General features: G+C 41.3%; 1 protein-coding gene across 3 annotated transcripts in view; it reads left to right on the top strand.

The window, feature by feature from the left end:
* The window catches only part of zfpm2a (zinc finger protein, FOG family member 2a), a 123554-nt gene that overhangs the window by 28790 nt on the left and 78398 nt on the right, over nt 1–16366 (top strand). For all 3 annotated transcript variants that reach the window (XM_086038466.1, XM_086038465.1, XM_086038467.1), the window contains exons 2-3: nt 5783–5941; nt 13116–13217. In XM_086038466.1, the coding sequence (XP_085894592.1) occupies nt 5783–5941; nt 13116–13217 (261 nt within the window). The remainder of the gene's footprint in view (nt 1–5782; nt 5942–13115; nt 13218–16366) is intronic.

Here is a 16366-nt window from a genome sequence, read left to right as displayed (position 1 = left end):
TTTATTTCCATACAAAAAGCAGAATGATAGCAATAAATCATCCAGCCAGCACGATGGCACCTCTGCAAAGGGAAATCCTTTAAAGGAGGAATTAACAAAGTCCATATTACTAAATTACAATCTCTGTGACTTTTAAGGGCACAAGCGATGTAGCAAGTCCTCTTACTCTTGTATGTGTAAATTGCAGAAAGACAAGTAGAGGCGGGAGAGTGAAGCAGGACCCAGCTAACTCCACAGAGAAACTGCCTGGCATCTGCTAAAGCCTTCGGGCACGCTCAGAGGTGCCTCCAGCATTTTAATGGCATAGTCAAATGCCAGCATGTTTTCAAGCCAGTCCAATTCCAATTCACTGGATAAAGAAGCAAGCTTGTGTTATTCTCCTTCAATAGATCATACTGGGCGCAGCAACAGTCAACCTAGCAACTCGGAAAACACGACAGGATCCAACGTTGGGTCCGATACTAAAAAGAATTTTGAGACACTGTTTGAGACGGATCATCCATTTCTTTGAAATAATATCCTTCTACATCTGGGTAACACCTTCACATGCTCTCATTTAAGAGAGGCCTCACTATCAAACGGAAGGCGTTTCACTCTATGATGCACAAATATATACATAATCTTAGGCCAGCTAAATACATGATGTCACCTGACTCACTTTATGTAGATATTTCTCCAGATAACTGTGAGGAAGTCTACTGGTGTGTTTTACAAGAATGCGAATACATTTAACAATCATTGCCCCAGAGAATATCCCCCACCATCCCTCGACTAATTTTTTTGTCGCAATTTCCAGGCAAGAATCCTTGCTGCTGAGTTTCCAAACAGTTTGTTGACTGTTGATTGTTGCCTGAATTTAGTAAGGCAGCCATTTCTAATCATGGGAATTAGATTGCTTAGCAACTGGAAAATCAAGTTAAATAGCGTCTTCACAGTAGCAGGCTGTAAATTTGAGAACATGCGATCCCAGCACACTCACATTTATATTCAAACAATTACTACAGTATAAGCAGCCATTTACTTAGCATTGCCTTCACATGTATTGTGATCAGAGTGTACAACTAGGAAACACTTAAGGAAAAGGCGCCTTTTTTGCAAGATGTCAGACGTATGGGGAATGGTTGAACTCCTCCGGGGGGTTCCTGTAACATATTAACCTATTAAGAGCAGCATAAATGCTATCTATTTCATTATGGTGATCAAGGATTAAATTAGAGGCCTGAGCCCTGTAACATATATACTAAGTCTTCTCCAAGGCCGAGGAGCCCTCTGCTTCCCAAAGGTCATTAGAGCTGAGCAGAGAATATGGCCCCAAGTCTCTTCTTGCATTTCTCCTCCACTTTTTTTCCTGCTCACGGATCTCAAGCCCTTATGCAAGAGTAGACGATATAATGGAGGTGAGGTGAGGTTTCTGTAACAATAGTATTGTTAGTTTGAGTTGTTGTTGTTTGGGGGACAAATTTGAGTGAGGGTACAGGTGAGAGGAAGTGACGTTTTCCCAATGTTACGAGACTGAGGGCCGGACTAAATGTTCATCCTTTAAATGCGGTGAGGCTTCTGAGGTCCTTAAAGGTACATAAAGCTCCAAAAAGGCCCTGGAAGGTGCTGAAAAGAGATGCATTGAGTCAAGCCGCTTCCTTGCCGCTGTGATTCAGTCTTTCATTTTGAATATGGCCCAGCGGCGGGGGGGGGGGGGGATTGCGCGAGTGGTAGTTTGTTGACGTTGGTAGTCGCAAACATAGGCGGACCAGCCTATAGGCGATTACTTTTTTTCCCGGCCGGACAAAAATGCGGATAGACGGACGACGGAAGGGTAACCTGGCTGTAGGCGATAAATGGACCATATATATATATATGGTATGTGTAAAGTTTTCCAAACTGTTTCTAAATGATTACAATATGATTACAATTGTGACGGTCCTAAAATAGCAGTGAAGAAATTTACAGATGAAGGAAAAACATTTAAATAACAATGACGCTCTGACAGAATGACGGACCGGCCAGCCTGAAATAATGACGACTGATGATGACGGTCTTCCGAGTCTGTCGCTGGCAAATGACAGAATTTCACTGACGCCGTCACCACTTCACATTCCACATTTAGAAAGATAAAAATGTTCAGTTTTGACACTGCCAGAGAGGAATTAATTCAACAATATGTTCATGAGTGTGTTTGTAGTTTTCAGTTATGAACTTTTTTGTATCATTGCTGGTATCAATAGTTTTGACTCTCCAATGCAATTGAAATATTAGACACAGTTTACAATACAATGTACTGAAGTAGTTTAGACCACTGAAAACTCAAATCACTCACATTAAATGAACATATAGTTGAATCAATACCCATTTGATTGATAATCAAAAGTGAACATTTTCCATCCATCCCACCGTTATCCAAACGTTTCTTGGATATTGTTATATTGTGCAAGTGGTCATAATGTGGGGACTAGTATGTTTATATTTTTAAGTGTACCAGACTCATAACAATATGTATATGCCGGTACATGTTTTGCATCCATTTTAATCTCAGATGCGATATTGTGTTTTTTTAAGCACCTTTTCAACTGAACCTTTCGATCTAAATTTGTATAGATGGGAGGACAAATGCTTATAAAGATCGATAGCTTTGTTCTGTCAGATTCAATTACCTCACCTCTAATTGGAGTGCTGTAGAGGAGGCTCAAACACACATGACACTCTAAAGCCTTCTGATAATGTGAGGTTTAGCTATCACAGCTTGGCCAAAAGCTGCCTACCTTGCAGGTGAGAGAAAAAGTATGCCATGAAATTAGCAGTCACTCAATGCAACACATGACTTTGTTTAGCAGCCTTCTTTTGTCAAAGTGTAGGCCTACACATCGCCTGCAAAGTTGCCATATACCATATGTGTATGTTTTTTCCTCATTTGCTGCTTTAGCGTTTCCCCTGAAAAATATGCTCATTCCACAACCTCTGTCTACTGCCTCCTTCTACTAGTATCCCCTTCCTCTGTGACTCATTAATCCTCTGTCCATCATGTGGTCCGCGAGTATCACCCCATTTTATAAACTCAGTGGGGCCATTAGCATAGCCCATGCCGGAGCGCCACTCTGCATGGGCGATCTCTATCAGACAGAGGCCATGCCACGAACAAAAGAGCCACTGTGATCAAGTCTGCATTCAGCGACCAATGTCTCTATTAACATTGGCTGCTCCTGCCCGCTGCATGATTGTTAGAACAGGGCCGATACTTCCTCTTCCAAGTCAGAGGCAGAGGAAAGCCTGATGAATGTGGATGATACAGTTCAGAGAGTATGCAAAAAAACAGATCAGAACACTAACCTTGAAGAAGGGGAAGAATGAGGGACACTGATTTTATATTTTATTTCAATAGTCCCTTTCATGGTGGCATTTTTGGCTTTTCTGGTTGAAGTAACTCATAAAATGGCAATGTTGTAAATAAGTGCGGTCGAAAGCATTATGTACGATTTTTATTTTTTTTTTTGCTGTTTGATTTGGGAGAACCTCTAAAATTTCGGCTGATATAATGCCAGCCATCGCAAACTGATTGTGTTGTTTCTTAGATAAAATGAAAAACAAAAGCTCCCTCTTTGGTGTCACTGGCCAACTGAACTCTAGAGGAGGCATGATAAGTGGGTGAAGCAGAAGCCGTTGTTGTGGCCTGCGAAGCCTATAGAAATGCACCAAACAAGCATGGATCACACACTGAATGTGACAGGATTTTAAACAGTACACAACTAAATATAGCAGGGACACCACTATCAGAAAATGAGTTAGGAGTGTGGTGCTAGTCGTTTAGAAAGTCATTATTCTTATCATTGCTGTCTCTGAAATAATTTCAGGTCCCTCCATGCAATGAATACTGTATAATAAACTAAACGTGAGAATATGAACAAACTTAACTAATCTACGTAGTTGGCAAGAAGTTGCCATCTGGCCCCTTTAATTGCTTTGCCTGTTACGGAGTAGCCTATTTTATTTTTTTCATATTCAGATAGGCCTCCGGTATCTCTATCGATTTGAAAATGCTCCATTTAGTTTTTATCTTTTCGAGAGGGGAAGTGAGATGCCCTTATTCAGAGTCTATTAAAGTGCAATTCTATCTCATCTTATCTACCTAATCTTTGTGTCTTATTGACCATGACGTTATCTTTAATCTCTTTTCACCCTTATTATCGCACAACACTGTGGGTCCATTTTCTACGGTATGCAGCACTAGTGCCGCTGTATTTGTCCGCAACCGAGGAAGAATAGTTTTGCTGTACACACAGCTCTTATTCAGCTTGTAATAGAATGTGTTGAGTGTGTTTATCGAAATGTATTTTCTTGCTTTCTTGCACCTTCTGTCTCCAATTGCCTTGGCGGGAGCATTTAATGCCAGTCATACAATCTCCCCTTGATACTGCCTTGTTTATCTCCCCGTATCATCTTAAGTGATACTAGAGTCACATCACGCTTCACTTCACTTCTCAGCGAATCAGCAGAAGGCATCCGATACGATCATAAAACTGCATCCTGATTTAAGCGTGGCATTCCGACTTCTGAAATGTCTATTCGAGATGTGTGCTAATTCTTTTCATGTCGAGGGCCGCTGCCGATGTAGACCTCTACAAAGGAGTCATTTATAGGACTAATGAAAAGAGCAATCAGTTTATGGACATCATGGGGGGGGTGTCTCTTCTGTGGCTCAGATTGAGAGAAATATGAGAGGCACACAAGTGTTGCTGAACTCAACTGAAATAACTGCTTTATTATAGCTGAGGGATTCACTTGCACCACAATAGAAGAAACATATTGAAAGGTGTCGAGAGGATATTCGCGCTCTGTGTTTGAGCTTCAGAATGATGCACAAGAGGCTGCAAGTCAACTTATGTGACAAGGAGAAACTGATACAGCGCCCAAATGTTGAAGGCTGCGAGCAATGACAACACATAAAAATGGCGATTACTCTAAGCTCAAGAGGGATTTTTCGGAAAAAATAAAATTAATAATGCCGTTTTCTTGCTTGAACTGTACTCTTTCAAACTTCTCAGTCACTGAGTGTTTGGTATACAAACTCTGAAGATATGTTGTGGTGTGAAGGAAAAGTGTGTGAGATTATCTTAATGACATTCAAAGGCTGGGTGAGATGTTTTTCACAGCTAATACAATTCAGGTTGCAAAACAGTAATTCCATCAACGGCCTTGATTGAAGCAAAATGGTAATATGCAAATTCCAAAATAGATGTACAGCTACAAGCAAAACTCTGAAATCATTTAGATTTAAAGAAATAATACTGCGCAGGAGGAGGAAGTATGGGGGGGTTATTAATCACAGAGAAAAGTGTCTGCTTTAAGATTGCTGGTGTATTACCTGGAGGCATGGAATGTAAATGGAAAACCTACATTGTACCTTGTGATAAGGCTAACAAATTAATAAAAGTATTTTTATTCCTGCTCCCATGGTGATTCCCGCATAAAAACTCTGGAAAGGAACTTTTTTTCTTTTTCTACGTGACGTTTTGTTTTTCCAGGGCTGTAATTAACATCGTCAGTGACCTTGGCTGCATTACAATTTCCTTACAGAAATTATAAGAGAATACTGTTTTTTTATTGACAGTCCAACAAAAGACTGCGCAGAATAGAATCTGCATTCGTATTAGTTAAGAAAATGAAACAAAGTGACAGACTTTTTTTTTTTTTTTTTTTACTTCTTGAAAGCCTGAAGGATCTGATGAAACTGCTTAACATCGGCATGTGAATGTGTATGTGTGCGTGCGTGTGTGTGCATGTGTTCCCTCAGGTCCTCTGGAGGATGGCCTGGAGGAAGAGGATGAGGAGTGTGTCTCTGAGGAGAACGAGCTCCTGGCCAAAGATGAGTTCTCAGTGGAAGAAAACTTCCCTGCCGAGTTTGATACTGAGAACATGAGCTGCGAGGACATGGAGTACTTCTGCAACAAAGGTTAGGCTCGTTTACTTATTTGAAACCAAACCCCCATGATTCTCCACAAGGCGTGTGCGGAGCTCTTTTTGATGCCTAATGCCTGACAATATGCTGGGGAACCCTTGTGCCAAGACATCAAAAATAAGTGTAACGCATGCCAAAGGCTTTTAATAAAAGTCCTGTTCAAATCAAGCCTGGCATGAATCTTTTTTTCTTGTACTTTTCCAGCATCATTATCTACAGTGGAAATGTATCCATTTTGATATTTCATTCCCACAATCCACCTAAGAGCAGTGGTTTGATCTGAGAGATTGGCAACCTGATAGTGCTGTGAAGGTGTGTTAGGGTGCACCAATGCACTGGAGAGCGTGGCAGTTCCGTTTGAGGTGGTGCTAAAGCCTTGTGACTCCACGAAGCAGCACCTGCTACTGCTCGGAGGTCCAACACTAGAAAGAGCAAAGCTTCGCCGGGCAGGCGCCAGTCTTCTTTGAACTCCAATTCAATTAGATTTCTTCTTTGTGTGTTTGTTTCATTTTGGTCACACCGTGCCATCACATGAACTAATTTGTGGTCTTCTCCAGGTTACAGTGAGAAGATGACAGAGTTGTCCAACCTCATAACAACCCCCCTCCAACCCCTCCACCCACCTCCTCTTAGCCCCAGGTCGCATGTCTTTGCTACCCCAGGTGTCCCCCTATATTTGAGTTTTTAATGAAGCCACCGTTCTTTGAATGAATGGCCTTGTTTCTCCTTTCAAATGAAAATTGTTTAGAAATTATTTTTTTCACACCTCTAAACTGATGTGCCTCGTGGGATTACATTACAGAAGGAAAATGAAACTTTCATGTTTCAGGTAGGCTATGCCCCAGTAATTGTATCAGTGTCTTCCTTTTGTTCTCTGGGAAAAGTTGAACGGCACATTTGTTTAGAAATTGCAATTACCAGCAACAACGCGCCGCTTTTAGCCTTTGTCTCTGACACCATGTGTCCTTAAACTTCAAAGCGGTGTGTTATATAGGCTTGTAATTGCCCGGTAGCTATGATATAGATGCCGGCGAACGCATTGGAGGCTGCTGCTACCGCTGCAAAAAAGAGAAAAAATATATATATATTCTCCCTATGAATATCTTCAAAGTAGTTTGTCATAGCCAGTGATTTTTTTTCCCTTTGTTTTGGGTAAAACCGTGACCAAACTTGGCCTCAAATCTCATTTTCATGTCCTGTATTTGTGAACTAAGTTCAGAGTAAAAAGTAAAACGTGACAGGCAAATTATTAATCTGTTCCTTGTCAAACACAAGCGCTATATGCCAGATTTTACTATTACTTCTCTGTCTGCACTTCCAGTGGCTAAGTCTCTTTTGCCTCCTAAGACCCAAGTGATGCCTTATCCACATGTATTTTTTCATCATGGCAAGTTTTACGCCATCATCAGGTGTAGCCTCCATGATCCCTTTCTCAATTAGATCTATTTAAAACTAATGTCAGTGGGGCTTAAATTTACCCCACTTGTGTGAAACTGCCGTGAATTAAGAAAGACGCATTTGAGGCAGCATTAAATGGTTTAAGTGTGTTATTACTTGACTATAGGAGGAAAAGGGACCCCTTGATTAACTAAACCCTCTCAAATGCGATGGCGTGCTGTAATTAGCCCTGTGCGGACTTGAACGTGGATTTTAAAGCAGCCACTCATCCCATGGCCTTTATCTTGTGCTGCTTTCTGGAGAATAAGGTCTCCCGTGTAAGGTTCCTCCACTGAGCAGCGACTCTCTGGTCTTAGCTTAGCCTTGTATCTGTGTAGTCACTCTATGAAATGGGCTTGTCAGGGGGACCTAAAACCTCCATTAAAAGTTTCAGTCTATAATAGGTATTAAAAAGCTGTTGGAACACAAAGAAGAGTACCAATTTTCATTAACATATGAAGCACTTATTAACTTTGATCAGAGTGCGGTGAAGTAGTAAAGCTGCTTAAAGGCGCAAAGGTCAGGAAGTTGAATGCCACCAAAGCCTTAGCCATTTGCCTTACCCTTGCAGAAAAGAGACTCCCCAGATAAGTGGAGGGAGCACCTTCATGTCCCATCTTGGGCTGAGGCTTGGAGACACCACTCCACATGAGGCAATGGTTGGCTTCAGAACCTGTTCAGCGAATGGCGGCAAGCTTGCTGGTTTGTGTACAGCAGACACAGAGACTAAAATCACAAATGAACACAATTCGGGCCAATAGAATCACTACCTACCAAGGTTTCTGTCGGGCGAAAAATGAAAAAATGATATAATAATATAATAATAATAACCCTGCCTTTTCCTAGCTTCTGAGCCACAATCCATTTTACATCAAACCGTTTCTGAGCTTCATGCTCCATGATTTATAAATTGAAATATTTGTATATATGCTGAGCGGCGTCTTTCATACTGAAATGACAACATTTGACCCAGCTGTATTTACCCTCTCTGTACATCTACAATATGTTCCCTTAAGTGCCTTCCATTTGCTGCCTGACAACAAATGAGCTTGAGAGCTACGTGGCCTTTTTTAAAACACATCATATTGACCCTTGATTTGTACCCATTTTTGTACCACATGCGTAACTGTTAATTTTCAAAATCAATCACTGTAGACAAAACCACTGCATAGTACTCATTGCAAAATTACGCATCTTGACCAAATGACCCGCAGAGTGTCAGAATCAAAGAGAAGCCTTTTTTCCACAGAAGCAATCCGAATCTCTAGCACTACACCCGAAGGTCTTCTTGGCTCTTTTGCCACAGCTGCTAGTGCCCAGAATGGCGATTGTGGAATTTTAATGCACAGTTGATGTAGGAGAATATGGGGAAATGCTAATTTGCGGTGCGATAAGATGAATCAAGTCATCCCTTTAGCCCCATTTGACTCAGTGGAGGAAATTAATCATTAATGTTTGTTAAGTATGACAATCTAACTGGGCCAGATCTACACGCTCAGAGACGGAGGCAGAGCGAGATAAAGACCCAGGCTGCAGACAAGGAGGAAAACTGCCAGATTCTGTAATGATGGGAATTTATTGGCATTTAAAGAGACAGTGGCAGAGCATTCCACTAATAGCCTCCCTCCACTGCAGTGGTCTCGCTGCCACAAATTGAAAACAATTTCAACCTATTTTCCTGACTGCAGAGACATCTTACAGCTATGCTTGACTTTAGAGAAAAAGGGGAAAATGTCATCTGTTGCTGCATAATATCCATCAGCAACTAAATATGCATTATCAACTAACTACCACTACTCCTTGGAAGGTAACATCATTAACATCACATTCTGAAACGTACTGCGCATGACTCAGTTCTTGAAATGTCTTTCGAAAGGGTCAAAGCATCAAAAGTTGAATTTAGTAATGAAGGACGACCATGTAGGAAGACTTTAAAAATGCTTATATTCAATATTGCTGAAATGGTGCCCTGTCTCTAGCCTCAGTGGTCAGGATTAGAGGGCTCTGAGCTCCTTCAGCTCACACACGGATTGACATTTTCAAGGGCTTCCTTAGCAGAGACAATGCTAAAAGGCACAGAAAAAGCCAATATGACTTTGTTGCTACCTTGCTCGAGGAATTGTTTGTGTAAATTGCCTATAAGCTTATTGACCTGAATGCGTGTCGCACCGTGTGTGACTGTGATGTGGCTCGAGTGCTGTCCTTTGATAAAGCGGCGATAGGACTGATGTGAACAGCTCACTGGGGTCCTCATGCATACCCGCCAACCCTGCAACCAGCAGGCCACCTCACTCACCGTCTTTGTGTTCTGGTTAGCCCGCTCTCACTCAACCTTAGGTACGTTTCTCCGCTGGAAAGAAAGGCACGGAAGCCAGATGTAAATTATGATGAAGGCAATAATAGTAGAAGATGATCATTGACAATCTGTCTCCCTTGATAAGGCTTCAGTGGGTCTCAGTTCAAATAATGAAACTGGACATTGTCTTTACTACTTAGTGTCGACCTCTGTCATTAAAATTGAGTGCCTCAATAAAACTATTCCAATAAATGAGAGGTGACAATACCATCAAATGATATTTCTGCCTGTTCCCAGCTACTGTGCTGTAAGCAAAGGACTGCTGCCACAGCACATCCTTCTCCTGCTCTGCTTTTTCTTCATGACATTTATGCAGGAAACTTCATCAAAGCCCTGTGACATTGTTCCCTCTGAGGCTGCCTGGACGATTGTGTTTAAAATGCATTGCAAACTGCGTTCGATAGAAGGCAGAAAATCCTTAATCACTCCTTAATTAAGGAATCATCTTGTAGCTTCATTTCCCAGGCTGTAATTAAACACTTCCAATACATTTAGTTACAGGGCTTAACATGTTCGCCTGAGATCAAGGTAGTGCCTTTAATGTTATCTCGTGAGCTTTTTTTTTTTTTTTTTTCAAAATTCCGCTTTATTGGAAGGAACTGTTACTATGTGCCGTTTGTTATCACTATCATAATAGTTCTGCAGTCCCAACAATAAATAGTGAGGAATTTCGTTCAGTGGGCTCTCTGATACCATACAGGGAGGGTAAAGGAGTGAGCGGTGAGAGATGCTTGCCCAACCAGACACTCACATAAACAAAACTGGGTCGTAATGACCTCATGTGCTGTAAGTAGGACATATCTGAAGACTTCAGTGCAATTTTACTTTTCTCTCTTGAACATTTACTCAAGTAGGAGGATGACAACTGATCCTTGTGGCAGTGGTTGTTTCCTTGTTTGAACTGAACTATGTCAAAAAGTCTAAACAATCATTGTGTACATGTGTGAATGTGTTCTGTTAGGTGTGCATGCGTGTGTGCGTGTGCGTGTGTGTGTGTGTGTGTGTGTGTTTGTGTTTGATAGGAATATTAACTTTACCAAGGATGGACATTGTTGTCTTGTGTCAGCTGTCATTTGAAAATTGATAACAAACACCTGCCCATGCACCAAACAGTTTTGGTGCTATAAATACAGATGCATTGATGTTTTTTTTTCCCTTCATCCGTTTTTTTTTATAGATTTCACTACCAATATCAAAATTATAGTTTTTCACACCTTGAGCCATGTTTGCTAAACTGTAGAGCCACACTCACTCATTGCGCAAAGTGCAGTATTTCGCGCAAGATGCTTAAGTGCCTGTTTAAAAATTACCTCAATTGATGTCCTTTAAGAAGACTTTCAGCAGCTGCAGTTTTGGTTTAAGAGTGCAAATGCATTTGCATGACATTGGTGGGAGCCAACAATTAACATTAATGGATCCATAGTATTATCGTATTTTGAAAACGTAAATTTAATTCAGAACAGAGCAAATAATGTTTAAGGCTTTGAAAGAAGCATTGTCTGACAAGGCACACTCTAAAAACAGTTGGGTTAGAAATAACACAATCTTGGTTAAAAAAATGGAATGATCCATTAACTGGGTCAATTCGACCCACCTTCTTGAGTAGTTTTGTATAAAACAGCCCAATTTTTTGGGTTGTTTTGTACAAAACTACCTATTTCTGGGGTTGTTTTCTGCAATAACAACCCAGAAAATTGGGTGGATCGGTCCATTTTTGACCCAAAGTTGTGTTATTTTTAACCTGGCTGTTTTAGAGTGCATGGTATTCAATTTGATTCCTTCCTCTTATTTGCTCTGTTATTAAATAACCATATAATTTGGTTATGGTTTATGTTTTTGCCCCAATCAATTTATAGCGACTGTTTTCTTATACTAAAAAAAAAAAAAGTGGTGGCACGTTGGATGAGTGATTAGCACATAGGTCACATAGGTCAACTCTGAGATTGTGGGTTTGAAATCGGGCTTTGGCCTTGCTGTGTAGAATTTGCATGCTTTCCCAGGGCTTGCGTGAATTTTCTCCAGGTACTTCGGCATCCTCCCTCATTCAAAAAACATGTTTCTGAGTTTAATTCAAGACTAAATTAACCGTAAGAGTGAATGTGAGCGTGAATGGTTTTCTGTACATGATTGGCCCTTGTTCTCTGCTTGGTTCTCAGTCTGCAGCAGCAGAGAACCATGCAGAATGACTCAATATTAAACTAGACAAACATTCTCATGTGTCCTGTTAACAAAAACATTACGGTAGCTATATTGGCAGGATCACTCCCAGTTCACCATTTGATTTATTTAAAGCACACCACTAGGGACATATACGAAGCACTAATTTACTGTAATTTTGTACCCATAAACTTTGCATGCAAACTCTTATCGCAGGCAGTTAAGCAGTGACGTGTGGCGATATTCATGGTGAGGCATTGTTAGCTGGTGGTGTGCTCTCATACGTGCCTTTTAGTGAGGCACAATACTGCACAGTACAGGACCTGACCTCATGCTTTTTTACAGTATTAGGTAAATCACAAGAAACACGCACTTACCAAAAGCCTCCTCAAACTAGTGAGCAATTGCGCAATCGGAGTTGAGGATGCGGCTGCAAGCAGCCGCATGTATTCATTTGAAGGGGAAATAAATTCAGCAGTTTGGACCCTGAAAATCATGGACATTATTAGATTGTAAAAAGAAAATCCAAATGAAGCGCATACTGTACCAGAGAACTGAAATTCAAATTAATTTTATCAAATCATAATTTGTCTATTTTTCATTCTTCCTGCAGGCTCTGCGTCCCCTGACGACATCTTGTAACTAAACATGCAAATTTTCTTTCAGTAAATGCATCCAAGATTGCTCAGCAAGCAATCCCATCACTGTCACTGCTGTGCATTTGGAGGTGGTGTCTATTTAACAAGGGCTTTAAGCACTTGCTTCCTGGAGCGAGATACCCAAATATCCCTAAGCACGGTCTGTCTGAATCCAAAGACCGCAAATCAGCCCTACATCCTATAACACACATTCTCACTCGCTCCACAATAGATCAAACGGTAATAAATAGCCACCTCTCCCCCGCACATGGCTTTCCTTCCTGTTTAATGGCACTTCCTCCTTTTCCTGCAAGAATTCATGGGAAATCCTTTCACGGTACATAAAAGTGTGCAGCTGGACATTGTGAGCATACTGCTAAAGTGCAAATGTACATACACTGCCTTCTACTCACAAATACACACAGTCACACCATGTCAGGTTTTTACTGTACAGTCTCTGGCAATATCTATGGGGTGTTTCTAACTTATGGTCATTTTCAATGCGGTGCGCCACCGTATTTGTGCTGCTCACTTTGTATTAGTTACATGAGTTTTGTTGGATTTTTTTCCCTTCTCTCAGGAGAGGAGGATGGCAACCGAGAGGCAGGAGAACCAGAAGTGGACGGCCAGGCTGAGAAGACGCGGCGTGCTTCAGTGGGGCCGGATGAATGGGATGGCCCAAGTAAGCTATTAGCTATTAAAGTTATTAGTAGTTTGCAGTGCATTTCACACGAATAATACAGCGATTAGAATGCCAGGAAGTTGAAGTTATCGGGCTCGGAACTTAAGGAAGCATTGTGTCTTCGATTCCATGGCGGTTCAATCTGTCAACAACAAGCTACATAGACAACTGTGAGTTAGAATTTACCAGCATGTACAGCACTTTTTATTCAAAAGCAACATTCCACTTTCTTTTTTTCAAGCTCCATAAAAGGCAGAGGATCTGTCTACCTGTAAATGTGTATTTTTCTAAGCACAAATTGTGTTTTGCCATTCTACCAAAGGTGACTACATCAAAGTGATGGATAATATATTGAACGGCCTGCATACGCACTGCTGAACGCTGAAAACATGATTCCATTTAATGTACAAAATGACCTCAATAATGTATCGCAGGTACAGGCGTTTGCAAAACGAGCAAGAGAGACCGAAAAAAGAATAGAGCGAGAGAGAAAAAAGTGGATTTGGGCAAGTTGTGCTTGCTAGCTAAAAGCCCCCCGGGGTGTGTATTTTATACTGACAGTGAATCAGCGTTATCACACCTATCAGATAATGCATTTATCATTAAATTTCACATTTGCATTTAAATCTGGGGAAGGAAATGAGCATTGCTGGCTAAAGATAAGAGCGCCGGGACGACAGTAATAAACCATCACTGTGATCAGTCAGGAGACAGGGCTGAGGGGGTCAGCTCAGAACTATGGGGGCCATGACAAAAAGAAGGCATCACATGCAGAGAAAAGACAGTTTGGGCCGAGAAATGCTGAGCTGAAAAATATGACTTTGAAAAGGAGGAATGGATGTACAGTAGCATGGTCAGACGCACGGCCGACTGCAATTATCGCTTGCCTTCTACTTAGCCGTCAGAACGAGTCTTAGAGGCTCAGAAACACCCAGCTCGACTGGCAGCAGAGACACATAAGATTTAGTCGCTTGCATATTCTCCACAGTTGAACTGCGGAGGAGGTTGTGTGTGTTGCCCATTTCATGTTTTTACGAAAGCGCAGCCTGAGTGGTTCTCAGCTATCAAGCGGCCTTTGGTTTGTCGACTTCCACACACCGCCCTAATCTCTGCTGTATTACATCCGGAAAAAAATAGCTGTGTCCAGCTCTTATACATCCTGCTTGCACTAGCTTCATCTTGACAGCGGGGCTTGAAAAATAATGCTGTTTAAATCAATGTTGCCACAAATACGAAGCTTATGCCACCATAAGAGTGAGTTGACCCTGTCTTTCCTCTGTTTTCTCATTGGGCAGCCCAGAAACGGCAGAAATTAATCTTGCCGCATAATAATAATGCCATTCACTCTGCCATCAAGGCTGCCATGAAAGGTCATTTCCCTTTTTAATTTTTCCCATTGTACTGCAAAAGTCAGATGGGCATGTTATAATTTGAATAAAGAGGCAAATCAGACAATCAGATAGGGCCATTTGAAAAGACATGACTTTCTGTTCAAAGCGATTAAAGCAAATTTATTTAGTTTGTGACTGTCTACCTTTTAATCTCTTTGTAAATGTTCAGATAGCTCCGCATTGAAAAAGTTCTTTGTTAGTGGCTGGCTTAAGTTAAAGCAGGTGTGATTATGATCACCCACAGATAATTTTTAATCACTCCACGTGTGCATCTGAATAGGATGTGTAATGGCCGTTCCATAAAAAGAGAGACAAGCCTTTTAATGAGGCGGGTTAACTCGGAACATGCCCACCTGCTTTGGTGATTCTATTGAAACACCTCTGTACACTTTCCCTTTTGCTGAGTAACAACAAAAGCCTTTACAATCCACATCCTGTAATTGAACATTTCTCCCTTTTTTTTTTTTTTTTTAGTCGCTGCTTTTCATCTCCACTGTGCACATATCAAGTGACTGTCCATGATTGGCCCTTGTTCTCTGATTGGTTCTCAGTCTGCGGCAGCAGAGAACCATGCACGATGACTCAATATTAATCTGATAGCTGTCTCTGTTGTTCCGAGTGCCGAGTCTCTGATGTGGAACACCCAGCGAGCTTCCTTTCTCTCCCCTTGTCTTTACAAGTATGTCCTCAAGCAAATCTGCACGCTGATCTTCTGTCTCGTGTTCATTTCTTGTCATGGCACTTTTGTAATCAGCCGCTGATTTGGGAGATAGCATGTCATGCTATTCTTGTAATTTTCATGGACGAGCGGCGATAGGAATCTGTCTCGGTGTCTCTCATCCCCCTTCGCTTGCTCTCCTCGAGGCTAATTGGGAAAGGCGTGTTTCAACTAGCGAACTTTGCTAATGAACTTGTTCCCGGCCTTATCTAAGTGCTTCTGCGTGTAAACCACACCCTCTTTACATGATTGTGAGAGCAGTAGTTCTGAAATATTTTTGCCTAGGAATTAGCATTCCCTCTCGCAAAAATCGGGACTCATCATGGGGCGTCAGCAAAACCTGTGACAACTAAATTCATTGAATATCAATGGATTAACTCTGCACATTTCCTCTGCTTTTTCTTTAGCTTTTTTAGACCATACGATAGTGAAAAATTACTTAACTAAGAAAAAGAGCAGATCCTGCGTCTGCTTCTATGAACTTGAGCCTATTCCAGTTGCCTTTTGATGAGAGGTACACCATGGACATGTCACGAGTCAATCGCAGGGCCCATAGACAGACAGTCAGCGAGTCGGAACGTAGCCTGCCCTAATCATATTGAAAAATAAGACGACATTAAATCTGTGAATGTAAATAAAGTGGTAAAAGAGCCCTCTTGCAGTGGAAGGCCCAGGGCAGTGAGAAAAATGGGAATAACTATTGTGGTGATCGTATGTCAGGGTGTTGGATATTTGACTAGGCAAGAAATTTGAAGAAATTTTGCTGGAATCTGTGGTGACAATGCTAGAAAAATTGACAAATTTACTTGTCTTCCCACAGTTCAGCCATTCAATCCCAGCAAAATATTTATATTTTTTTCAAATATTTTCAAACGTTAGGCGAAAAGAGGGTCTGAAAAAGTCTGGCTGAGAATGAGTTAATAAAGAATTCAATATTCATTGCGGTGTATGAAAAAAAATTCAAAGAGAAGTCTAATTGTAGGGAGCAGCACCAATGCATGAGTAACGACTGTATGTTCTCCTGACTGCATGGGCAAAGT

This window comes from Filicampus tigris, chromosome 8 (assembly GCF_054856515.1).
Source record: "Filicampus tigris isolate MCC_2025a chromosome 8, RoL_Ftig_1.0, whole genome shotgun sequence".
NCBI lineage: Eukaryota > Metazoa > Chordata > Actinopteri > Syngnathiformes > Syngnathidae > Filicampus > Filicampus tigris.
The sequence above is the reverse complement of the archived record's forward strand: the minus strand, read 5'-3'. Positions and strand labels throughout refer to the sequence as shown.